General features: G+C 44.0%; 1 protein-coding gene across 3 annotated transcripts in view; it reads left to right on the top strand.

The window, feature by feature from the left end:
* The window catches only part of FBXO28 (F-box protein 28), a 30,502-nt gene extending 14,147 nt beyond the window's left edge, over window positions 1–16,355 (top strand). The window contains exons 3-5 of one of the 3 annotated variants that reach the window (XR_006706050.1): window positions 1,627–1,765; window positions 9,042–9,711; window positions 9,940–10,239. Coding sequence is in view for 2 of the 3 variants with exons in the window: in XM_045453312.1 (XP_045309268.1) it covers window positions 1,627–1,765; window positions 9,042–9,237; window positions 11,727–12,121 (730 nt within the window). In the remaining variant the exon portion in view is untranslated. The other 2 variants (XM_045453312.1, XM_045453313.1) reach the window with 2 other exon arrangements.
* Window positions 16,356–19,789: the final 3,434 nt, after the last annotated feature.

Genomic DNA, 19,789 nt, shown 5'->3' with positions numbered 1-19,789 from the left:
TAGAAACAGAGTCCTGACCTCCATAAACTTAGATTAGGCAGTGGTTTCTTTGCTAGGACACCAAAAGCACAAGTAACAGAAGAAAAAAGTCTGGACTTCATCAAAATTTTAAACTGTGCTGCAAAGGACAACATCAAAAAGTGAAAAAACCACCCACACAAGGGGAGAAAATATTTGCAGCTCATACATCTGATGAGGGACTTGTGTCCAGATTGTGCAAGGAACTCTTAGAGCTCAACAAGAAACATAATTGAGTTAATCCACTGACAAATAACCCAATTTAAATGTGGGCAAAGGGCTTTAGTAGGTATTTCTCCGGAGACGATAAACTGAAGGCCGGCACACACGTACGGGGGCTCAGCATCATCGGTCAGCAGGGCATTGCCCAGCGGAGTGCGGACATACCACTGAACACCCACTGGGACGGCTGACACAAAAAAGACAAAGCGTCTTGGGAAGGATGTGGACAAACCGGAACCTTCACAGATTGCTGGTGAGATCATACACTGGTTCTGCCACTTGGCGAAAACACTTCGTTCCTCAAAAGGTTAAACATAGAATTACCATGGGACCCAACGATTTCACTCCTAGGTATATAGTTAAAAGAAATGGAAGCATAGCCACACAAAAAAATTGGGACACGAGCATTCAGTGCAGCATCATTCATAGTAGTCAGGAAGTGGAAACAACCCAAAAGTCATCAGCCGATGACCGGATAATCAAAGTGGTGGTGTGTCTGTATGATAGAACATTAGTCGGCCACAGAAAGGAAGGAAGCCCGGGTACACGCTACAACGCGGCCGAGCTGGGGGAAGCGTGCTGCGTGAAGGAAGACGCACACAAGATGCTGCAGGCGCTACCACTCCAGATATCTGAAGTGCCCAGAATAGGCGGATCCAGAGAGACAGAAAGGAGACCAGCGGTTTCCAAGGGCTGGGGAGTAGGAGTGACTGATGACAGTTATGGGCCCTCTTTCTGTGGTGTGAGAATGTCGAGAAGTTAAATCGTGCTAATGGGGGCACAGCTCTGTGAATATACTAAAAGGCATTAAATTACACACATTAAAAGCGAATTTTACATGTGAATTACTTCCCAGTGAAACTGTTTAAAAATTTGAGTTGATTTTAGGGGTAAAAACATACAGTTCACTTGTCTCTGTGTCCCTTTGTAATTCTTTCCTTTACCTGATTTTTCTGATTCAAATGGCCATTCGGCTCGATATAGCCAAAACACAAAGAAACTAACATTTTTTTTCAAGTATTTCACCAGTGCGTACTAGTCTTCGGCAGGGATTTCTGGATATAGCGATTCATTGATCGTTAGTTACAGTTAAATGGTGACCCGACTGTAGAGATCTGAAGTAACATGTAAATGTTCAGACTATTTCAGTAAGGCTTTTTTTTTTTTTTTTTTTTTTTTAACTTGAGTGAGAGAATCCTAAGCAGGATCCACACTCAGTGCAGAGCCGAGCACAGGGCTCAGTTCCACAACCCTGGGATCAGGACCTGAACCGAAATCAAGAGTCTGATGCTCAACCGACTGAGCCCCCCAGGCGCCCCAAGGCATTTTCATTGCTTAACATTTTGGTCCACAGTACTTCGTTCATGATGCTTTCCTTTATTACAGGAGGGAGTCAGAAAGAAGAAACCACTCGTTAGCTCGCCACGCAGACATTCTTGCCGCCGTCGAAACAAGGCTCTCACTGTTAAATATGACTTTCATGAAGTATGTGGATTCCAATCTCTGTTGCTTCATCCCAGGAAAGGTAAACTAGGATTGCTTACGTAGGACAGCTGGTCACTCTGCTTAAGCTGAAATTACTAGAAAGCGATTGTTGAAGCGTCCGAGTTGTTCCTGCCTCTCTGGACTGAGTTTCTGTGAATGGATTTGTTTAGCTTCAGTACCGTAACTGATATAAATACGTCCCGCATGTGATCTTCATGTTCAAGGTTCACGTTAGGAAGCGAACAGCAGAAGCCCTGCTGTGCTCTCGAAGCTTGTTAGGAAGTTTATACTGCACCCCAGTTAATACACTGTTTCCGTAAATATGAAGGAAAAAAAGAGTTCATGCTGAAGAACACATCTGTGAGCTTTGTACTTCTTGTTAAGAACAGCAGCGAACAAGATAGGTGTCTTCCCCGCCTTCAACTGTTATAGTTTGGGGGGAGGGGGAGGGGGAGGGACAGGCTAGTGTGGTCGTGTTTGAGAAGTGTTTCCTGAAGACAACTCAGAAACTTCCAGGTTTGGTAAGAATAGATGGTCACTGGATAGCGGCACACACAGGGCTGAGGAAGAGAGTTGTTTAACAGGTATAAGTCTCCTCTGGCATATTTACTGTCCCCAAGGTAGCTGAGACTCCAGCCCTCCATGTGCCACTCCTGCTGCTGCGGACAAGTACTGCGGCGTATATAACTCCGGCATGGCCTCTCGCTGCTGGAGTGGAGAGTAAATTCAGGCGTGGTCTGTGTCTGTCGTGTGTGGAAGGCGTGGAGAGTGAATGATAGTAGCAAAAGATGCCCTTACTGTGGTTGGAACTAGTCAATACCTAGTAAAATTTAAAAAAAAATTTTTTTCTGTCATTTCCATGGATCATGAACACTGGTAATATTTTTCTATATACTTTCTTCAGTTTCAATTTTCTGTGAGTTTATGGGAGGGATTCCGTTTCTTACTTTATTTGAAATAGTCTTTTTTTTAATGTTTATTTATTTTGAGAGAGAGACTGAGTAAGTGGGGGGGGGGGGGGCAGCAGAGAGAGAGAATCCCAGGCAGGTTCCACGCCACCTGCACAGAGCCTGACGTGGGGCTCAATCTCACGAACCATGAGATGACCTGAGCCAAACTCGAGAGTCGGATGCTTCACCGACTGAACCATCCAGGCACCCCTGGAATATTCTTCAGTATATCTTACTTCCCACGTACTAGCTACAGATTCTTTTGTGGGGTACTTAACTGTAGAAGGTGACCAGTCGGAAACATCAGATTCTGATTCTTACGCCAGATTTTGTCCAGATCTGCTTTATAGGCCTTAACACTGAAGTGTTCTGGGAAGTCCATTGAACTAGCACAGGTTGTCCCCTACAGTCTCCTGGGTTTGTTTTGCATGTCTCAATGTTAAGAATATGGATATTTAAGAAACATCTTACAGTTTTCATAACCTCAAAACCGATTCAGCCAATCGTCACCAAGTAGAGTGGAGTAGTTTGTGCTAAGTGCACGTGGCCTGCCGAGCCGAAGCTGGTTGGTGTCTGGCCTTTACCGATGTCTCCAGTCTTGGTTCTGAGTGACCAGGATCACAGAATTGGAATGCTGGTCTTCGCTATCTGAATGAATAAGGTCAGATCCAGATGAGTCCTGCTGGTTTTTGCAAGTTTTTGTTGACTTTTCGCTCCGTTTCTATAGCAGAACAGCAGCTGAGGCAGCCACGGCCGAGAAAGTGTGCGGTTTTCAGGTGCAGTAGGCCCTGGGCACCTTTCTGCGCCCCCCGCGGGAGAGCGGGTGCGAAGGAGCCCGGTGCCCGGCTTCCCCTGGGGTACAGCTGTCCGCCCGGCCGTGTCCCCAGCCGTTGCCTTCCTCTTACATTCGCGAACCACTTGGGATTCGCAGAGCACTCGTCTGTGCACGGACTCATGTTCCGGTGGGAAGAGAACCACGGCCTGGCGAGCGTGCAGGGAGTGTGCAGGGTTTGACAAAAGCTACACTCGAGCCTTCTGATTTCCCGGTTGTGTTCTTTACCATTTTCTCCCATTTTTTCTTAGTAGTGCCCGTGCCCTCACAGAAACTCACCCTGACTACTACTACTCCTGTAAACCTGACAGACAACCCCACCAGAAAACACAAACAAGTTTTGTTCTTATTATCGCGCTTAACTCATCTTGGGTTATTTTGTTTCTTAAAAGTGCCATCTTGGGACGCCTGGGTGACTGTTGGTTCAGCGTCCGACTCTTGACTTCAGCTCAGGTCATGATCTCACAGTTTGTGAGTTTGATCCCCCCTGCTTGGGATTCTCTCCCTCTCTGCCCTTTCCCCACTTGCACTTTCTCTCTCAAAAATTAAAAATTAAAAAAAAGTTCAGGAGTTTTCATACTTTATAAGGGAACTCATTTCTCTGGTTTGTATAGAACATATGCACTTTGTTAGAATTCAGGCCTATAGTAAGCAGTTCATTCGCAAATTACTCTTTCATGAGCTACTTAAATGAATCTGGGTCATATCAACATTGTAGTTTAAATGAGAACACTTGATTTATATCAGAATTTTGGGATTTTACACTAACGGCTGGAAAAAAAGCTTTGTTAAAATTATTCTCGAAAGAGCAGATTTACTCTTTACATCAAATGGTAGGTTCAGGATGGCAGACTGAATACATGTTTACCTCTGACCCGTCCCAAAGCTTGCTCAGATAGTGAAGGAGCTAATTTTAAAGAGGAAAAAAAGACCGAGACCCGTGAGAGCGAGGTCAGGAGAGCGGAGCACCAGCAGTCTGGGAGCTGGAAAGTACACGAACCAGTGGCAGCAGGCCTGGCAGAGCGGAGGAGTTTAAACCCTAGCGGGGCAGTGGGGAGCTGGGAGGCAGCGCTCTCTGCACAGCCAGCCTCTGGAAAGCTCCAGGCACCGGTGACAGTGGGGCTGACACAGGAGGCTGGGTTGCAAGTCTATATTTAAAAATGATTTAGGGGCTGCTGGGGGCCTCAGTCAGTTAAGTGTCTGAGTCTTGATCTCGGCTCAGGTCACGAGCTCAAATTAAGCCCCAGTCGGTCTCTGAGCTGACAGCATGGAACCAGCTTGGGATTCTCTCTCTCCCTCTCTGCCCCTCCCCCGCTCGCACACTCTTGCTCTCTCTTTCTAAAAAATATAAGATAAAAATAAAAATGATTTCAGCCTACAGGTCCCTTCTCCAACTCCTCACAGCTAGGTCATTGCCTTTCTACTGAGCGAAAAACCAGGTCTGACGGAAGGGGGTTAAGATGGCGTCTCTGGACGGGGACGATACTGGTAACGGCGTTAGGAGAAAATCTCTAAAGAGTTCAGAGCAGTTGGGAGTTTGCCACTGTCCTCCCTGGGGAGAGATCCGCAAAGTTTTCCTGTAAAAGGCCAGGCGGTATGTGTTTCTGGCTTTGCAGGCCACATGGTCTGTCACAGCTCCTCCTGTCTGGGGAACAGCCGTGTACGACACTCGGGGAGGACACGTGTGTGCTTGTGTTCCCGTGAGACCGCTGCGGGTCCACCAGGGCCGCAGCTGCCGACCCCAACCGCTCTGTTGGTCCTCCGTTCATCTTCTCTCAGAACTGAGAGCTTGCAGATACCGGGCTTACCCCCACGTACGGTTTTCAAGCCTTCTGACCTGGAAGTCCCACTTCTTACAGTAAGTTCATGGTCCGTGTTGGCAGTTCACACATGCTGAGGCACACAAGTGAGCAGAGGCTGGCTAACCGTTCTGGGACATGGAAGGAGAAAGACAGGGACAAGTCCCTGTTCTTAAGCATTACTAGGGGCCTCGGAAACACTTCTGCTGAAACATGCTGGTTCCCCAAAGTCAGGATTTTCAGTGTAAGTGATGATGCAAGGTCATGAGTCTAGATTTCCCCCAAACAAACTTCAAATCTATGTATTAGGTTTTGTTGGTTTGTTTTTAGTGTTTTGGCCGGAGAGGCGGCGGGGGACTGGTGGGGTAGCATTTTTTAATCTCTTCTCATTTTGGTAACTTCTTGTCTCGATGCAGTTTCACATTCACACAGAAATTGCAGGAATCGCACACTGAGCTCCTGTGTGTCTCTTTTCCACATCCAGCAATTGTTTACTGTTTGTCCGTCCCGTTTGTTTCACTCTCTCTCTGAATCTGGCTTTTTTTTCTGAAAATAGTGGAGATACTGTGATCCTTTATTCTGAAATATTTCCATGTATTTCCTGAGAAAGCACATCTCTCTTACTGAGCAGCACAGTCATCAAAATCAGGAAATGTAACTTTGATAAGGTAACACTTCCCCGACAGCCCACATTCAGATTTCATCCCTGATCCAGCGATAACCCTCCCTGCTGCTTTTTCTCCATCCAGAACCCAGCCTGGGGTCACGAGTAGACTTTACCTCCTCAATGTCCCCCCTGGGACAGTAGTGTCCGCCCCCCCCCCCCCCCGCCATGGGAGTAGTCCCCTGTGCTGCTTCTGTGTTGTCTCGATCTTCACCTTTTTTGAGAACACGGGTCCCTTGTTTTGAGAAATAGCCTTTAATTTGAGTTTATCGAATGTTTCCAGAATGTTGTTTTTTTGTTTCTTTTATAATTGATTTTAACATGAAGACACTCTTAAAAATCAGTGTTATTTAGGAGCATTTCTTCCCTTTACTGTACGTGTCCCAAAATAAATATAAACAGTCCCCGGGCCTTTACATTGAAAAAAGAAGAGGGGGTGCCTGGTGGGCTCATTCGGTTAAGGTCTGACTCTTGATTTTGGCTCAGGTCACGATCTCCCAGTTCGTGAGTTCAAGCCCTGTGTCAGGCTTTATGCTGTCAGTGCGGAGCCTATTTGGGATTCTGTCTCTCCCTCTCTCTCTGCCCCTCCCCTGCTCATGCTCTCTCAAAATAAATAAACTTTAAAAAAGAAAGAAAGAAAAAAAGAAGAATCAGTCTGTTCTCACGTTGACTTTTGTGGCTGTCCCACCCGCTGTCTTCGCTGACCAAGGGGTTCCTATGAGCCATCTGTGTGCTCCGGTCTTAAATGGGAACAGAGAGTAAAGAATCACCAAACTGATACAAAACACAATAAAACAGAGGGAAAACACCTTTGAGAAAACCATACGAGAATATAAAACTTAAAAAAGAAATTGTGACTAATATTTTTTTTTAATGTTTATTTTTGAGAGAGAGGGACAGCACAAGTGAGGAACGGGCAGAGAGAGAGAGGGAGACACAGAATCCGAAGCAGGCTCCAGGCTCTGAGCTGCCACCACAGAGCCTGATGCGGGGCTCAAACCCACTACCTGAGCCAAAGTCGGACGCTTAACCGACTGAGCCCCCCAGGTGCCTCTGAAACTGACTAGTATTCTAAGAGAAATTTTAAAAGGATACAGTCAAACACATGCCACGTACAAATCTTCAGAAAATTTTAAATGCACTTCAGATTTTAAACTATGAACAAAAATGTTTGATTAAAGGGGTAGAAGGGAAAAAGATCTCAAGTACAAAAAGATGGAAAGTGAGAAAAAATGAGGACACAGGAGGTTCAGTTTTCTGATAGGAACTTTGCTGAACAGTGGATTAAACAAGATAGAAATTCTCCCTCACTCACAAGAGTCTGAAGACTTAAATCGTATCCATAATATGTCATTTACTGCTGTGCCAGTGTAAACGTGAGCATGACTGGATTCTCCCAAAACCAGTATTACGCTATATGTTAACTAGAATTTAAATAAAAATTTGAAAACAAATGAAATGAAGTCAACATGAGCACGACACAGTGAGCTGCATGTTTTAAAAATATGGTGGTCCCTCACCATATCTGGTATGTATCCTACTTTTAAAATATTTTCATTATTTTTATCATCTCACGCTCAGGTAGGACTCAGCATGTGGCACATTTGAAAGCTGTAGAAACAGCCAGTAAGAGTTTAAGCGACCAGGGGCGCCTGGCTGGCTTGGTCAGTGGAGCACATGACTCTTAACTTCAGGGTCGTGAATTTGAGCCCCACGTTGGGTGTAGAGATTACTAGAAAAAGAAAAAGAAGATTGAAGGAATGATCTGCTGAGAAGTAGAAAATCAAAAGTTACTAAAATAAGAGAGTTTAAGTGACCAACCTGTGGCCCGTGATCTCTCCAGGAGACCTCAAGACTCATTCCGCCATTACATTCTTGCTGCTGAAGTAATTAAACCCAATTAGAAAGTGAAATATTGTGAAAATTGGGTAAATACCGTGTTTTCTTAATAAGTGCCATTGCAGCCACTGGTAACCGAATGGGAGAAGCGTTGTGGGGCTGGCGTGCCATGGTCATTCCTCCTTCATCTTGTCCTTTGCATATGATTTTTGGAAAGAGAATGTTCTTAATTTTACTGAAAACATGAATTATCCCACTCGACTAAAATAATCTGTATGTAGTAAAAGTTAGAAATGTTACCTTTTTTAATGTATCTTTATTCACTTATTTTTTTAATTTTTTAATATTTATTTTTGAGAGAGAACGAGTGGGGGAGGGGCAGGGAGAAAGAGAATCCGAAGCAGGCTCCACACTGTCAGCACAGAGCCTGATGTAGGGCTCGAACTCACTTGTGAGATCATGACCTGAGCCGAAGTCAGATGCTTAACCTACTGAGCCCCTCAGGCACCCCCAGAGTTTACTTTCCCTAATGGAAGACTTGAGCAAATGGAAAGAGATAGCTCGTGTTCACAATATATTTAAAAGCCCACATACACTAAAGAGAATATGGTACGAATGAGTTGACAGGTGTGATTTATCAGTTCGTTCTAGGGATGAAAGCTGAGGGTGGAAATGCAGGTTCAGCTACGGTTCCAGTAAGAGAATTGGGAGCCAGGGTGGTCGGAACGGTTTCTCCTCCATGTTTGCCAGGCCTGTGTTTCCCCCACTGGCAATTCCCCGTGAAGGGAGGAGTCTCTTGCTACCCTTTGGGATCGCGGGAAAGTGGGGTCTGGGGACACCTCATTCCGGTCCACAGCAGGTCTTACAGAAACAGAACCCAGAGGATCGAGCCCCTGCCGACAGCGAGAGGAAAGGACTATGGGAGGCACTGGGGCCGGGGTGGGGGGTGGTCTGGGGCCGGAGCGAAGCGGCTCGTGCCCCCACCCATGTGTCGCCCGGTTTCACTGCGGTCTCCTTCAGAACAGGAGCTGTATTTTATTCATGCTTGCTTGGCCCCAGTGCCTGATACGGAGGATCTGTAGAAACATGCGAATGAAACGCGGGAGTGTTAGAGCAAGCCCAGCCCTCTGGTCTCTGTGGGGACCGGAGGAGGGGCCGGCCCTTCTCTCCTTACTCGGCCATTGCCTTTTAAAAGCAAACTTGAAAGTGCTAACGAGAACTCTTTACTTTAGGTGATCGACGAGATTTATCGTGTGTTGAGATACGTCAATTCTACCAGAGCCCCTCAGCGAGCTCACGAAGTACTTCAAGAGTTAAGGGATATTTCCTCCATGGCAATGGAGTACTTCGATGAAAAGATCGTCCCAATTCTAAAGAGGAAATTACCAGGATCAGACGTCTCTGGAAGACTCATGGGCTCTCCTCCAGGTATCCTTGTTTATTATATGTTCGGTTTAAAGTAACACACGGAGTTTTGTAACTCACTTTTCCCCCCCATTTAATCATATATCTTGACCTTTTCTGTGTGTAAATGTGTATCTGTAACATGATCATTAATGATTGATTAGAGACCGTAACTTGTATAACTGATCCACTACTGTTAAGCACATTTGTCTCTAGTTTTTCGGTATTTAAACTACACTTTGAAGAACAATCTCGTGGCTAAATCTTTGTACATATCCATAGCTACTGACTCACAATACATTTGTTAGAATTTCTGGGTGAAGAGCTATAGATATAGGGAGTTTTTTGTTTTTTTTGTTGGTTTGTTTCTGACTAGTTAATATCCATTATGCTAAAACAGAATTAAACATACGAGGAAAAAAAACCCAAATTCTTCATGGAATATTCAGGTAATTATTTCAGTCCCCAGGCTGTCTGGCTGCTACTTTAAAAGACAAGGTGCGGGGCGCCTGGGTGGCGCAGTCGGTTAAGCGTCCGACTTCAGCCAGGTCACGATCTCGCGGTCCGGGAGTTCGAGCCCCGCGTCGGGCTCTGGGCTGATGGCTCAGAGCCTGGAGCCTGTTTCTGATTCTGTGTCTCCCTCTCTCTCTGCCCCTCCCCCGTTCATGCTCTGTCTCTCTCTGTCCCAAAAATAAATAAACGTTGAAAAAAAAAAAAAAAGACAAGGTGCGTAAAGGTATTTTAAACACTGTCACTTCTTCTGTGGTAGCTATTTTGCAAAAGTACATCATAGCCTAGAGATTTGTGCCTTTATCTACTGAAAGACCAAATTGTTCAGAATATCTTCAACCCTTGCAAATACTTTAAATCAAGAAAAAACTTTCAATAAGACATTTTGTTTTATTTGGATTAGTTAGCTCTCTGGAGTACTCAGTGGGGTAATCGAGTGGCTCTCTGTAATTTAATAATAAAGCCTACAGCATCTCAGCGTTAATATGTCAGTTATTTATCGAGTACCTGTTATGCGCACAGCACTGTACTGTGTCCTATGGAGACTAAAAGGAAGTGTAATACGTGGTGTCTGCTCTCGAGGATCTTACTATGTCCCCAGGTAAGATATATGCAGACTCAAAATGAAATTATCGCCGGCAAGAGAGATATTTTAAAGAAGTGTCCATTTAAATGCCAAACAATTAGGACAGAATCTTAAGGAAGGTAGAGTCATTGTTGACTGGTCTGATTGAGAGTTCACAAGAGGTAAGGATTGATCGAAGCCTCCATGTGGTTCGTGGAAATCAGATAAAGGTAAGCAGAGAGAGGAGGAGGAGGGATGTGTCAGTCGAGGAAAATATCCTGCTTATGTGTGTGTGCAGGAGAAAGTGAGATGAATGCAGGGTATGAATAGATCCACCATTCTTGTAGAAAACAAGAGGTAACATTTTTTTAAAGGTAGATTATAATAGTGGGTTTTTTTTTTGTTTTTTTTTTTAAGTTTATTTGTTTATTTTGAGAGAGAGGGACAGAGAGTGTGAGCGGGGATGGGGCCAAGAGAGAAGGAGAAAGAGACAGAAGGAGGGGCAGAGAGAGGGGAGAGAATCCTCGGCAGGCTCCTGTCAATGTAGAACCCTATCTATGCTGGGCTCAAACTACTGAACTGAGATCATGACCTGAGCAGAAACCAAGAGTCACATGGTTAACAACTGAGCCATCCAGGTGCCCCTAGGATAGTGCTTTTTATGCCGATGTTACATTCTATTCCTAAAACAGAGTGATTCCAGATCCTTCCTGCATGTCAGAAATTCTTCATGATCATCACGTGTGATGTAGCCCCCCTTTTTTAATGGCATCTCTGTTTGGCTGAAGTTGAAGCTTTTACATCTAAGTGCACAGAAGACTTACTAACATGATAGGCCTTGGGGCGGACGCCTGGGTGGTTCAGTCGGTTACGTGTCCGACTTCAGCTCAGGTCACGGTCTCATGGCTCATGAGTTCGAGCCCCGTGTCAGGCTCTGTGCTGACAGCTCAGAGCCTGGAGCTTGCATCAGATTCTGTGTCTCCCTCTCTCTCTGCTCCTCCCCTGCTCACATTCTCTCTCTCTCTCAAAAATAAAGATTTTTAAAAAATGTGTTTAAAGAACATGATAGGCCTGTACTTCGAAGTCTAACGTTTGTATTTGCACGTGAGAAATAAGACAGAAAATAATCGTATTCTAATTTTACTACTTTTGTTTTCTTAGTAGGTCTTAAAAACGTTTTATAATACTTAGGACAGGTTTATGTCAGTAAGTGCCCTTCTCCACGTGCTGGCGGTGCGCATCGTGTGGCAGGAACAGGAGGATCAGAAGTCAGATTCCGGTATTGTTAACGCAGTAAACCAAGTGGGCTTTCAAGAGGCAATAGCGGGAGTCCTGCTACAATGATACCCCGCTTCAAAATAAGCCTCGTTACTGAAGTGTTGCCAGGAGTGAGACGTTTTAAGTGATTGACTGACTGCTTGAAACTCTCCCTCCACAGTTCCGGGACCTTCTGCGGCCCTCACGACCATGCAGCTCTTCTCCAAGCAAAACCCGTCGCGACAGGAGGTCACCAAGCTCCAGCAGCAGGTGAAGACCAACGGCGCGGGGGTGACTGTGCTCAGGCGGGAGGTGTCGGAGCTGCGCACTAAAGTGCAGGAGCAGCAGAAGCAGCTTCAGGACCAGGACCAGAAGCTGCTGGAACAGACGCAGATCATCGGCGAGCAGAGCGCGCGGCTGGCTGAGCTGGAGCACAAGCTACGGGAGGTCATGGAGAGCGCTGTCGGGGACGCTGCGGCGTCGGGGCACGGCGAGGAGGCCCCCCGGAAGCGGAAAAAGGCAACGGAGGCCACGGACTCTCTTAGGAAATCTAAGCGGCTCCGGAACCGGAAGTGAGGCGGGGCGTGCCTGGAGCTGCAGAGGGGGACCAGGCCCGGCAGCGTTGGCGGTGACGACGGTGGCGGGAACGGTGACGCGGACCCGGATGCCCAGTTGGCTTCTCGGGCTTTCGGGACACACCTTCCGCTGGAACCCTCCGGGCTGGGACGCCGTGTCCCCGCCTCCTGGTGGGACCGACGCACAGATTCTTTTTACTTTGCAATAGATTTGTACTAACCAGACCTGCTCTATCATGTCGAGGAGTTCACTTTTTTCTGTGCGGATGGTGTTTAAAGTCGGTTTATTTGTCCTGCGTATATGCACATTACAGAAGGACCTGAAACAAAGTCTGGACAGACTAGAAGTTAAGTCAAATACAGAAAACGTCCTGTTTCACTTGAAAGAAGAGACCTACTTTTTAAATGGACAGTATCTTGTTTAAAAAAAAAAAAAAAAAGCTGACCTTTTGTTATAAGTGACCTTTGTCTGGAATGTCTGAAAAGTAGTAAATGCTTTTTGGTATTGAAGTAATGGGTAACTAAGACGGACTTCCATAGCGTTGACTGTAGAAGGGGCCTCTACAGTATTGACTATCTATTTTTATAAACTACTGGCAAGGGACTTCTCCAGTTGTTAGATACATGTTTTCAGTTCTCTTTGGGGGCCATGTCCTACATTTGCATGGATGGATGCATGCATCGCCTAGTCAGCTCACTTAAACAGCTCTTGCACTGGTATTGATCTGGAACCTCTGTACTTCTCCACTTTTTAGAGCAGCAGCGGTTTCTTCCGGCGCTTCACGCCCTCCACCCCGGCAGCTCGCCTCTAGGGAGGAATCTGTTAGTCCATTTGCCCTCCGGTCTTACAGGAACGAGAGGGCTCTGAAGCCCATCGCTTTGTCTGTTCTCTGTAGGGTTCAGGTACACTGGCCAAGGCAGAAGCCCAAACTCCAAGACTCTATTGATGTCGGACTCTGGTGACTACAGGTATCCCTTACTCACCACCGTGTGTGCTCACGGAGCCGTGTGGCGATCACCACGGCGGTGAGTAGGGGACCTAGCTGTGGGATGCAGTTTTGCCATTGAAAGGAAGCTCATTGAAGAAAATCGTACAGCGAGAAAGCATTTTGATCATTTCGTTTCTGGGGGATGACCCGAGGGAAGCTTCTAAATGTTAATTTCAAGCTTTCCTTATCCTACAACTTTAAACAAAAGCTTTAATTTTCGTTTGCACTCCTGTTTTGAGCGTGTAACTGGAAAAGCATGTCTTGCACTGTTCACCCTTCTAAGCGGTCACTTTAACAACCTCCAAATTGTGTGCGGTGGTTATTTCCCCCAGTTGTATATTTTTGAGACATTTCACCTCTTAGTGTCCTAGATTTATTTTAATGTACTAAATTATGTAGTTATTATTTGACTGGTGAGTTCTTTTAAACAACTGTTGCCGTGGGCTTCAGTTATTTAAAATAAGTTTAGGTGTAATATAGAAAACTGTCCCTTTCCAGGTGGGAGTCTGACACCTGCATAAAACCTAAGGATTTGGTAAGTCCCTTAGTTGAATAAAAGCACAAGGTTACCACCCTTTTTATCCGTCCAACACGACATGGTTATGCATCCTTTAACCTCACCAAATGGAACTTTTTCTTATCCATTTTTAATATTGTCCTTACAGAATACTGTCCTTAGATTTTGGTCCATTCTATGTCTGACTTGGAAACTCCATTGACAATGTTGTGTGTTTGCAATGAAACACCATAACATCCAAGTGTTACATGGTTTGTTGGGAAGGTAATTTTAAAATAAAACAATTTCCAAAAAACATTTGTCAGCCAAGGTCATCCATAAAAGTCCCCGTCTGGAACTCATTTTCTCAGCAGGTCTCGTTTTTGTAATCCTAGGATTTAGCCATATTGTCCTAACTTTGGAGCAGGCCCACCGGATACTCCATGGCCTTTACTAGTCTGCTTTCCTGGTAATAGGAAGACTCTTTAAAGTAACATGTTTACAGGTTTACAAAGTCAGATCCTGATGCATCAAAGGATAGAACCTCAGATGATCAACAGTTGTTAATTGTTTCAACTTTTCCAGGTTCCTTTGTAAACCACATCTAGATACCCTAAATGTATGTGTAGTCTTCCATTAGTTAACATGAGTGTGTGGCTTCCATAACAGGCATTCACACTATCAGAAGGTAGATTTTTCTGTTTCAAAATCCACATTTCCAGAGGACACGCTTATAACCACGTGTCACGAGGTCAGTGCCCGTAGCGGTCGGGGATGAAGCACAACACATTCATCAGCGGTTTGTTTAAGGCTTAAATCTGGCCGAAGATCTCTCGCTGAAAAGCATGTTAGGATAGCGCCTTGACCAATTTGATGGCTGTTGTACTTGCTTTTGGATAGCAGTATTTAAGGTTCAGCAGATGACAAATTATTGGCATCAGCTAAAACTGCCACGTGGCGGCAGGAAAGGTGTAGATGATCCTCCCGCGCTGGAGCTGCCTCGCCCCGTGTCAGACGGCAGGCTCTTCGGTGCTGCGTGTGAGTTGTGTTGTCCTGGGACCGCACTTCACGAATCACCCTCGGCTGCTTTTCAGGGGAGGCTTCTCTATCGTAATGGGTCGCGCCCACTTGTAAACTGGGTAAGGTGAGCGCCATAGACATAGACACGTGTGGAAAGGCATAAGAAGGAAATGACGGGGACTTGCCCCTGCCTCACCCTAACGGAGCCATAATCTGAAAGATGGATTATTTCAGAACCCAAGGTTACAGAACCTGCTGCTTTTCAGTTCCTCTTTTATGTTCAGAGCCTGGAAATAATGAGGCAAACACAGATGTGGTCAGAGTAATTAATCACACTGTTTTAAAAACTATTGGGTGCCATCTGGTCTAAAGCCACTGGTTTTGGAAGCAGTTTTTTTTTTTTTTTTTTTTTTTTTTGGGTAAAACGTGTTTTTTGGAGTACTGAACTTTACAGGGGCTTGCCTTAATCTCTAGTAGTTTCAAGATGTATGCGCTGTTATTCTACTTGTTAAAATGTTAAAATGTTCTATGTAGCCCCGAAGGTGGGTAAAACAGTATAAGTAATGCCTAAATAAATAAGCTAAAGGTGTCACTACAGCTGAATTTTTTTTAGAAGAAATGGACACATGAACATAGGTTATGTGTAATAAACAAAAATTATGGCACCTGAAGATTGCACTATTTTATGCATTATTTTATATGCCACGTCATAGCCCGCACTTTAATCTCCAAAGAAACGATGTATGATGTCCCAGTTCCTTATTACTAATAACCTTTTTCCTAAGACAGGGCACTTAACTCTATTTTCCTGAAATAGTTTCTTGGAGGTGGATTCTTTTCTTGAGTTCTCTATTTCCTTAGCCATAATATTTTCTAGGATCTAGGAACTCCCTCCTATCTTGTCTATTTCCAACACTATATAATTTTAATTTAATGTGATGTAAAATCTCATACTTGGTGATCAGCACACTCTTACGTCCTGCCCTAGCAGTGAGTACCCATTTGTTAGTATTTACCAAACCCTCTAAAAATACCACGCAAGTACGATTTGAAACCAAGAATAAAGGCATTCTGAAAGGAGCGTCCTCTATGATGCAGTCTCTTGGAAATGACTATTTCTAATCTATAATATAAAGTCCCAATTCGATAATGCCATCCAAGTTCTTGAGACCAGAGTCCCTTTAGTCCATGAAAGGTTAATTAGAAGGTTAAGACTCCTCTGAAATAACAAACATCTGTAGCCTGCCGTCTGAGGTCGAATCTTTTCAAAAAATACTAACATAAAAAATGAAACTAGCAATTAGTTGACTGCTGCTTACCATTTTGTTTTTAATAGCAGTCCATTGTATTCGTGGTAAGTATGATAGGCTTAAGTAATGTCGGCCTTTTCCAGCTTCCTAAGAATCTGTTAAATTCCTAAAATTCAAAAGTTAAATCCAAATTTTTCCTCTTGTGTCTGAAGAGAATGATGAGATTTACACGCTTACTGGTGATTTATTAGGTCCACTGCCAAAGTATGTGGTCCATATTCAAAGCTATTACCAAAAGTTGAGAAGTGTTTAAAATTCCTTTATGTGGTACCATGTCTGTTTACTTATGCTCATGAGCAACAATAAATTACTAGTTTACCTTCTGGAATTTTAATTGTTATAACCGAATTCAATTCTTGGAAGTGAAAAGCACCTCCCGGTCACACAACAGGGTACGTAAATAAATGTGTTGTAACCAGTGCTACTTGTTTTCTTTGTATTTCATGCACAAAAGGTTGTGGAGCTCTGCTTCCAACAAGCTATATTCCTAGCTATCGCGTCTAGAAGGACTGCTGTGTGTATGTTTTCCGTATGTTCCTACAGGCTTCATAACTGCCTTTGAAAGCAGGGTTTACTCTAGCTGCAGAAGCTAAACACAGGGTAGGCAGCATATCTCCGGGATTATACGAGCAAGTGCCTGAGTGGGATTTGAACACAGACCTGCCTGCCTCCAAAGCTCAGATACTTCCTGCTACACTATACTACATTCTGAAGCAGCTGGGAGCTTTGAGACTCTAGATTATGTTAACTCTTAAGTTTAATAATAAGTATATATAGATGAACATTCTATACAGCTACTAGAAGCAGCCAGTGGCAAAATCACTAATGTTAAGGGTAACCTACGGAACTTACTATCTCAAAACAGCTGGGCTTGGAGAAGACAACTTTTGTCCTAAAGTTTTTTGGTAATGGGTTCACCCTAGATATACAGGCGAAACATTTTTAATGCTTCTAGAACCTCTAGTCCTAAGAGGCAGTCCTAACAGTAGATGGGGTCTGAGGCCACTAACACAAGTCCGTAGTTGCCTTACTATATGTTGCCAAACAATTCAAAAGAGTGATCACCACCAGTTCATTTGCCCTGCCAGGGAGGAATATTCGTCCTCTTTTCAAAACTCCCTCCAGCTCTAAAACTACTCAGAATTTCAATGAAATGAACATATACAAATCACTTTCACAAATTGGATTTCATGAAAATTTAAAAGTTTTGTGCATCGAAAGACCCTATCGACAGAATTAAAAGACAATCCACAAAATGGGACAAAATACTTGCAAGTCATAAGTGGTTAATATCCACAATATATTAAGAACTCCTAAACCCCAGTGATAAAAAACAAAATTAAAACCATGTAAGGACTTGAATAGGCATGTCTCCAAAGAATATGTACAAATGGCCAAGAAGCACATATAAAGATACTTATCGCCACCCATTAGGGAAATGCAAATCAAAACAATGAGATACCACCTCACATCCACTATGATGGTTACTATATTTAAAAAACAAAAATCTGGGGCACCTGGGGGGCTCAGTCGGTTGAGCGTCCGACTTGGCTCAGGTCATGGTCTCAGGGTTCATGGATTCGAGCCCTGTGTTGGGCTCTGTGCTGACAGCTTGGAGCCTGGAGCCTGCTTGGGATTCTGTGCCTTCCTCCATCTCTGCCCCTCCCCCACTCATCCTCTCTGGCTCTCTCTCTCAAAAATAAACATAAAAAAAATAAATAAATGAAGGATGTCTGGGTGGCTCAGTCAGTTAAGTGTCTGACTTCAGCTCAGGACATGATCTTATTGCTGGTGGGTTCGAGTCCCACATCGGGCTCTGTGCTGGCAGCTCAGAGGCTGGAGCCGGCTTCGGATTCTTTGTTTCCCTCTTTCTCTGCCCCTTCCCCCCCATTTCTCTCAAAAACAAACATTTAAAAAAATTAAAAAAGTATTGGGAAGGATGTAGAGAAATTGGAACTATCCTGTTTTGTTGGCAGTAATGTAAAATGATACAGCTGCTGTGGAAAACAGTGTGGTGAACCTGCAAAAAAATAAAAAATAGGAACTTCTGGATTGGTGAACACGTGGAGATGTGGAGAGGGTCATGTGCCTGGAGAGGGCACAGAATTCCAAGCCCTTTACCCATACCTCACCCTGTGCATCAATTCCATCTGGCTCTTGGTTCATATCCTTTGTCACATCCTTTAATCAGTTGGCAAACATTAAAAAATTAAAAATAGAATTACCACGTGATCCAGCAATTCCAATTCTGGCATATAAAAGAATCGGAAAGCAGGGGCTTGGAAAGATATTAGCACACCATGTTCATGGAAGCAATTCACAATAGCAAAAATGTGGAAGCAACCCAAGTGCCCACTGACGGATGCATAAGCAAAACATGGTGTATGCACACAATGGAATACTATTCAGCCTTCAAAAGGAAGGAGACTCTGACACCTGCTGCAACATGGATGAACCTCGAGGGCATCATGCTGAATGAAATAGCCAGTGACATAGGACAAATACTGTGATTCCACTTATATAAGGTACTTGGATGAGTCAAAATCAGACACAGAAAATAGAATGATGGCTGCCAGAAGCTGGGGAGGGAGTTTCAGTTTTGCAAGATGGAAAGAAACAGTCCTGAAGTTTGGCAGGTGGTGATGGTTGCACAACATGAATGGACTTACTATCACTGAACTGTACACATAAACCATGGTTAAGGTAGAAAATTTATGTTGTGTGTATTTTACCACAGTAAAAAAATAAAATGTTGGGAATAAAAAAAAGCATCGACAGCTATAGATCTCCCTCTACTGAGTTGCTACGCCTCATCACGTTTGGTGTTCTGTGTCTTAATTTTCATTCAGTTCAAAGTTTTTTTTCTAATTCTCCTTGCGACTGTGTCTTTGACCCATGGGTTATTTAGGACGGTGTTGTTTAATTCCCACATATATGTGAATTTCCCAAATTTCTTTCTATTTTGACTTCCATTCCATTGCTCAGAAACATTGTATCATTGCAATCCTTTTTACTTTTCAAAGCTTAGTTTATGACCTAAGATGTGGTGTATCCAAGAGGATGTTCCATGTGCATCTGAAAAGAATACATATTCTGCTATTTTTGTATAGAGTGCTCTACAGATACTTTTTAGGTCTAGTGGGTTCATGGAGTTTTTAAGTCTTCTATTCCTGTGTGGATCACGTCTAGTCGTTCTCTCCATTATTCAAGTCTCCAGCTATTACTATTGAACTACTTGTCCCCTCACTTCTATCAGTTTTGCTATCATTATAAAATGTCCTTTATCTCTATGTTTCAAGTATGTTATGTCTGATATTTGCAAAACCACTCCAGCTTTCTTATGGTTGCTGTTTGCATGATATGTCTTTTCCCATTATTTTATTTTCAAGTTATTTGTATCTCTGAATCAGAAGTGTGTCTCTTGTAGTCACTATATACAGATAGTCCCCAACTTAAGATGGTTCGGCTAACGATTTTTCAATGTTATGATGGTGTGAAAGCAATATGCATTCAGTAGTACTTTGAATTTTGAATTTTTTTTTTAATTTATTTTTTAAGTTTATTTTGAGAGATACAGAGACAGAGTGAGTGGGGGAGGGGTAGAAAGAGACGGAGAGAGAGAATCCCATGCAGGCTCCACACTGTCAGCACAATAGCTGTCAGCACAACTGGACGTGGTACTCAAATCCATGAAACTGTGAGATCGTGACCTGAGCCAAAACTGAGAGTCAGACGTTTAACCAACTCAGCCACCCAGGCGCCCCTTGAATTTTTATAATTTCTCCTGTGTGAGGCAACACTGTTTGGTGATGCTTGGAGGCAGCAGTGAGCCACAGCATCCAGGCAGCCATGTG

This window comes from Leopardus geoffroyi, chromosome C3 (genome assembly GCF_018350155.1).
Source record: "Leopardus geoffroyi isolate Oge1 chromosome C3, O.geoffroyi_Oge1_pat1.0, whole genome shotgun sequence".
Taxonomy (NCBI): domain Eukaryota; kingdom Metazoa; phylum Chordata; class Mammalia; order Carnivora; family Felidae; genus Leopardus; species Leopardus geoffroyi.
This window is presented reverse-complemented; position numbering and strand designations above follow the sequence as displayed.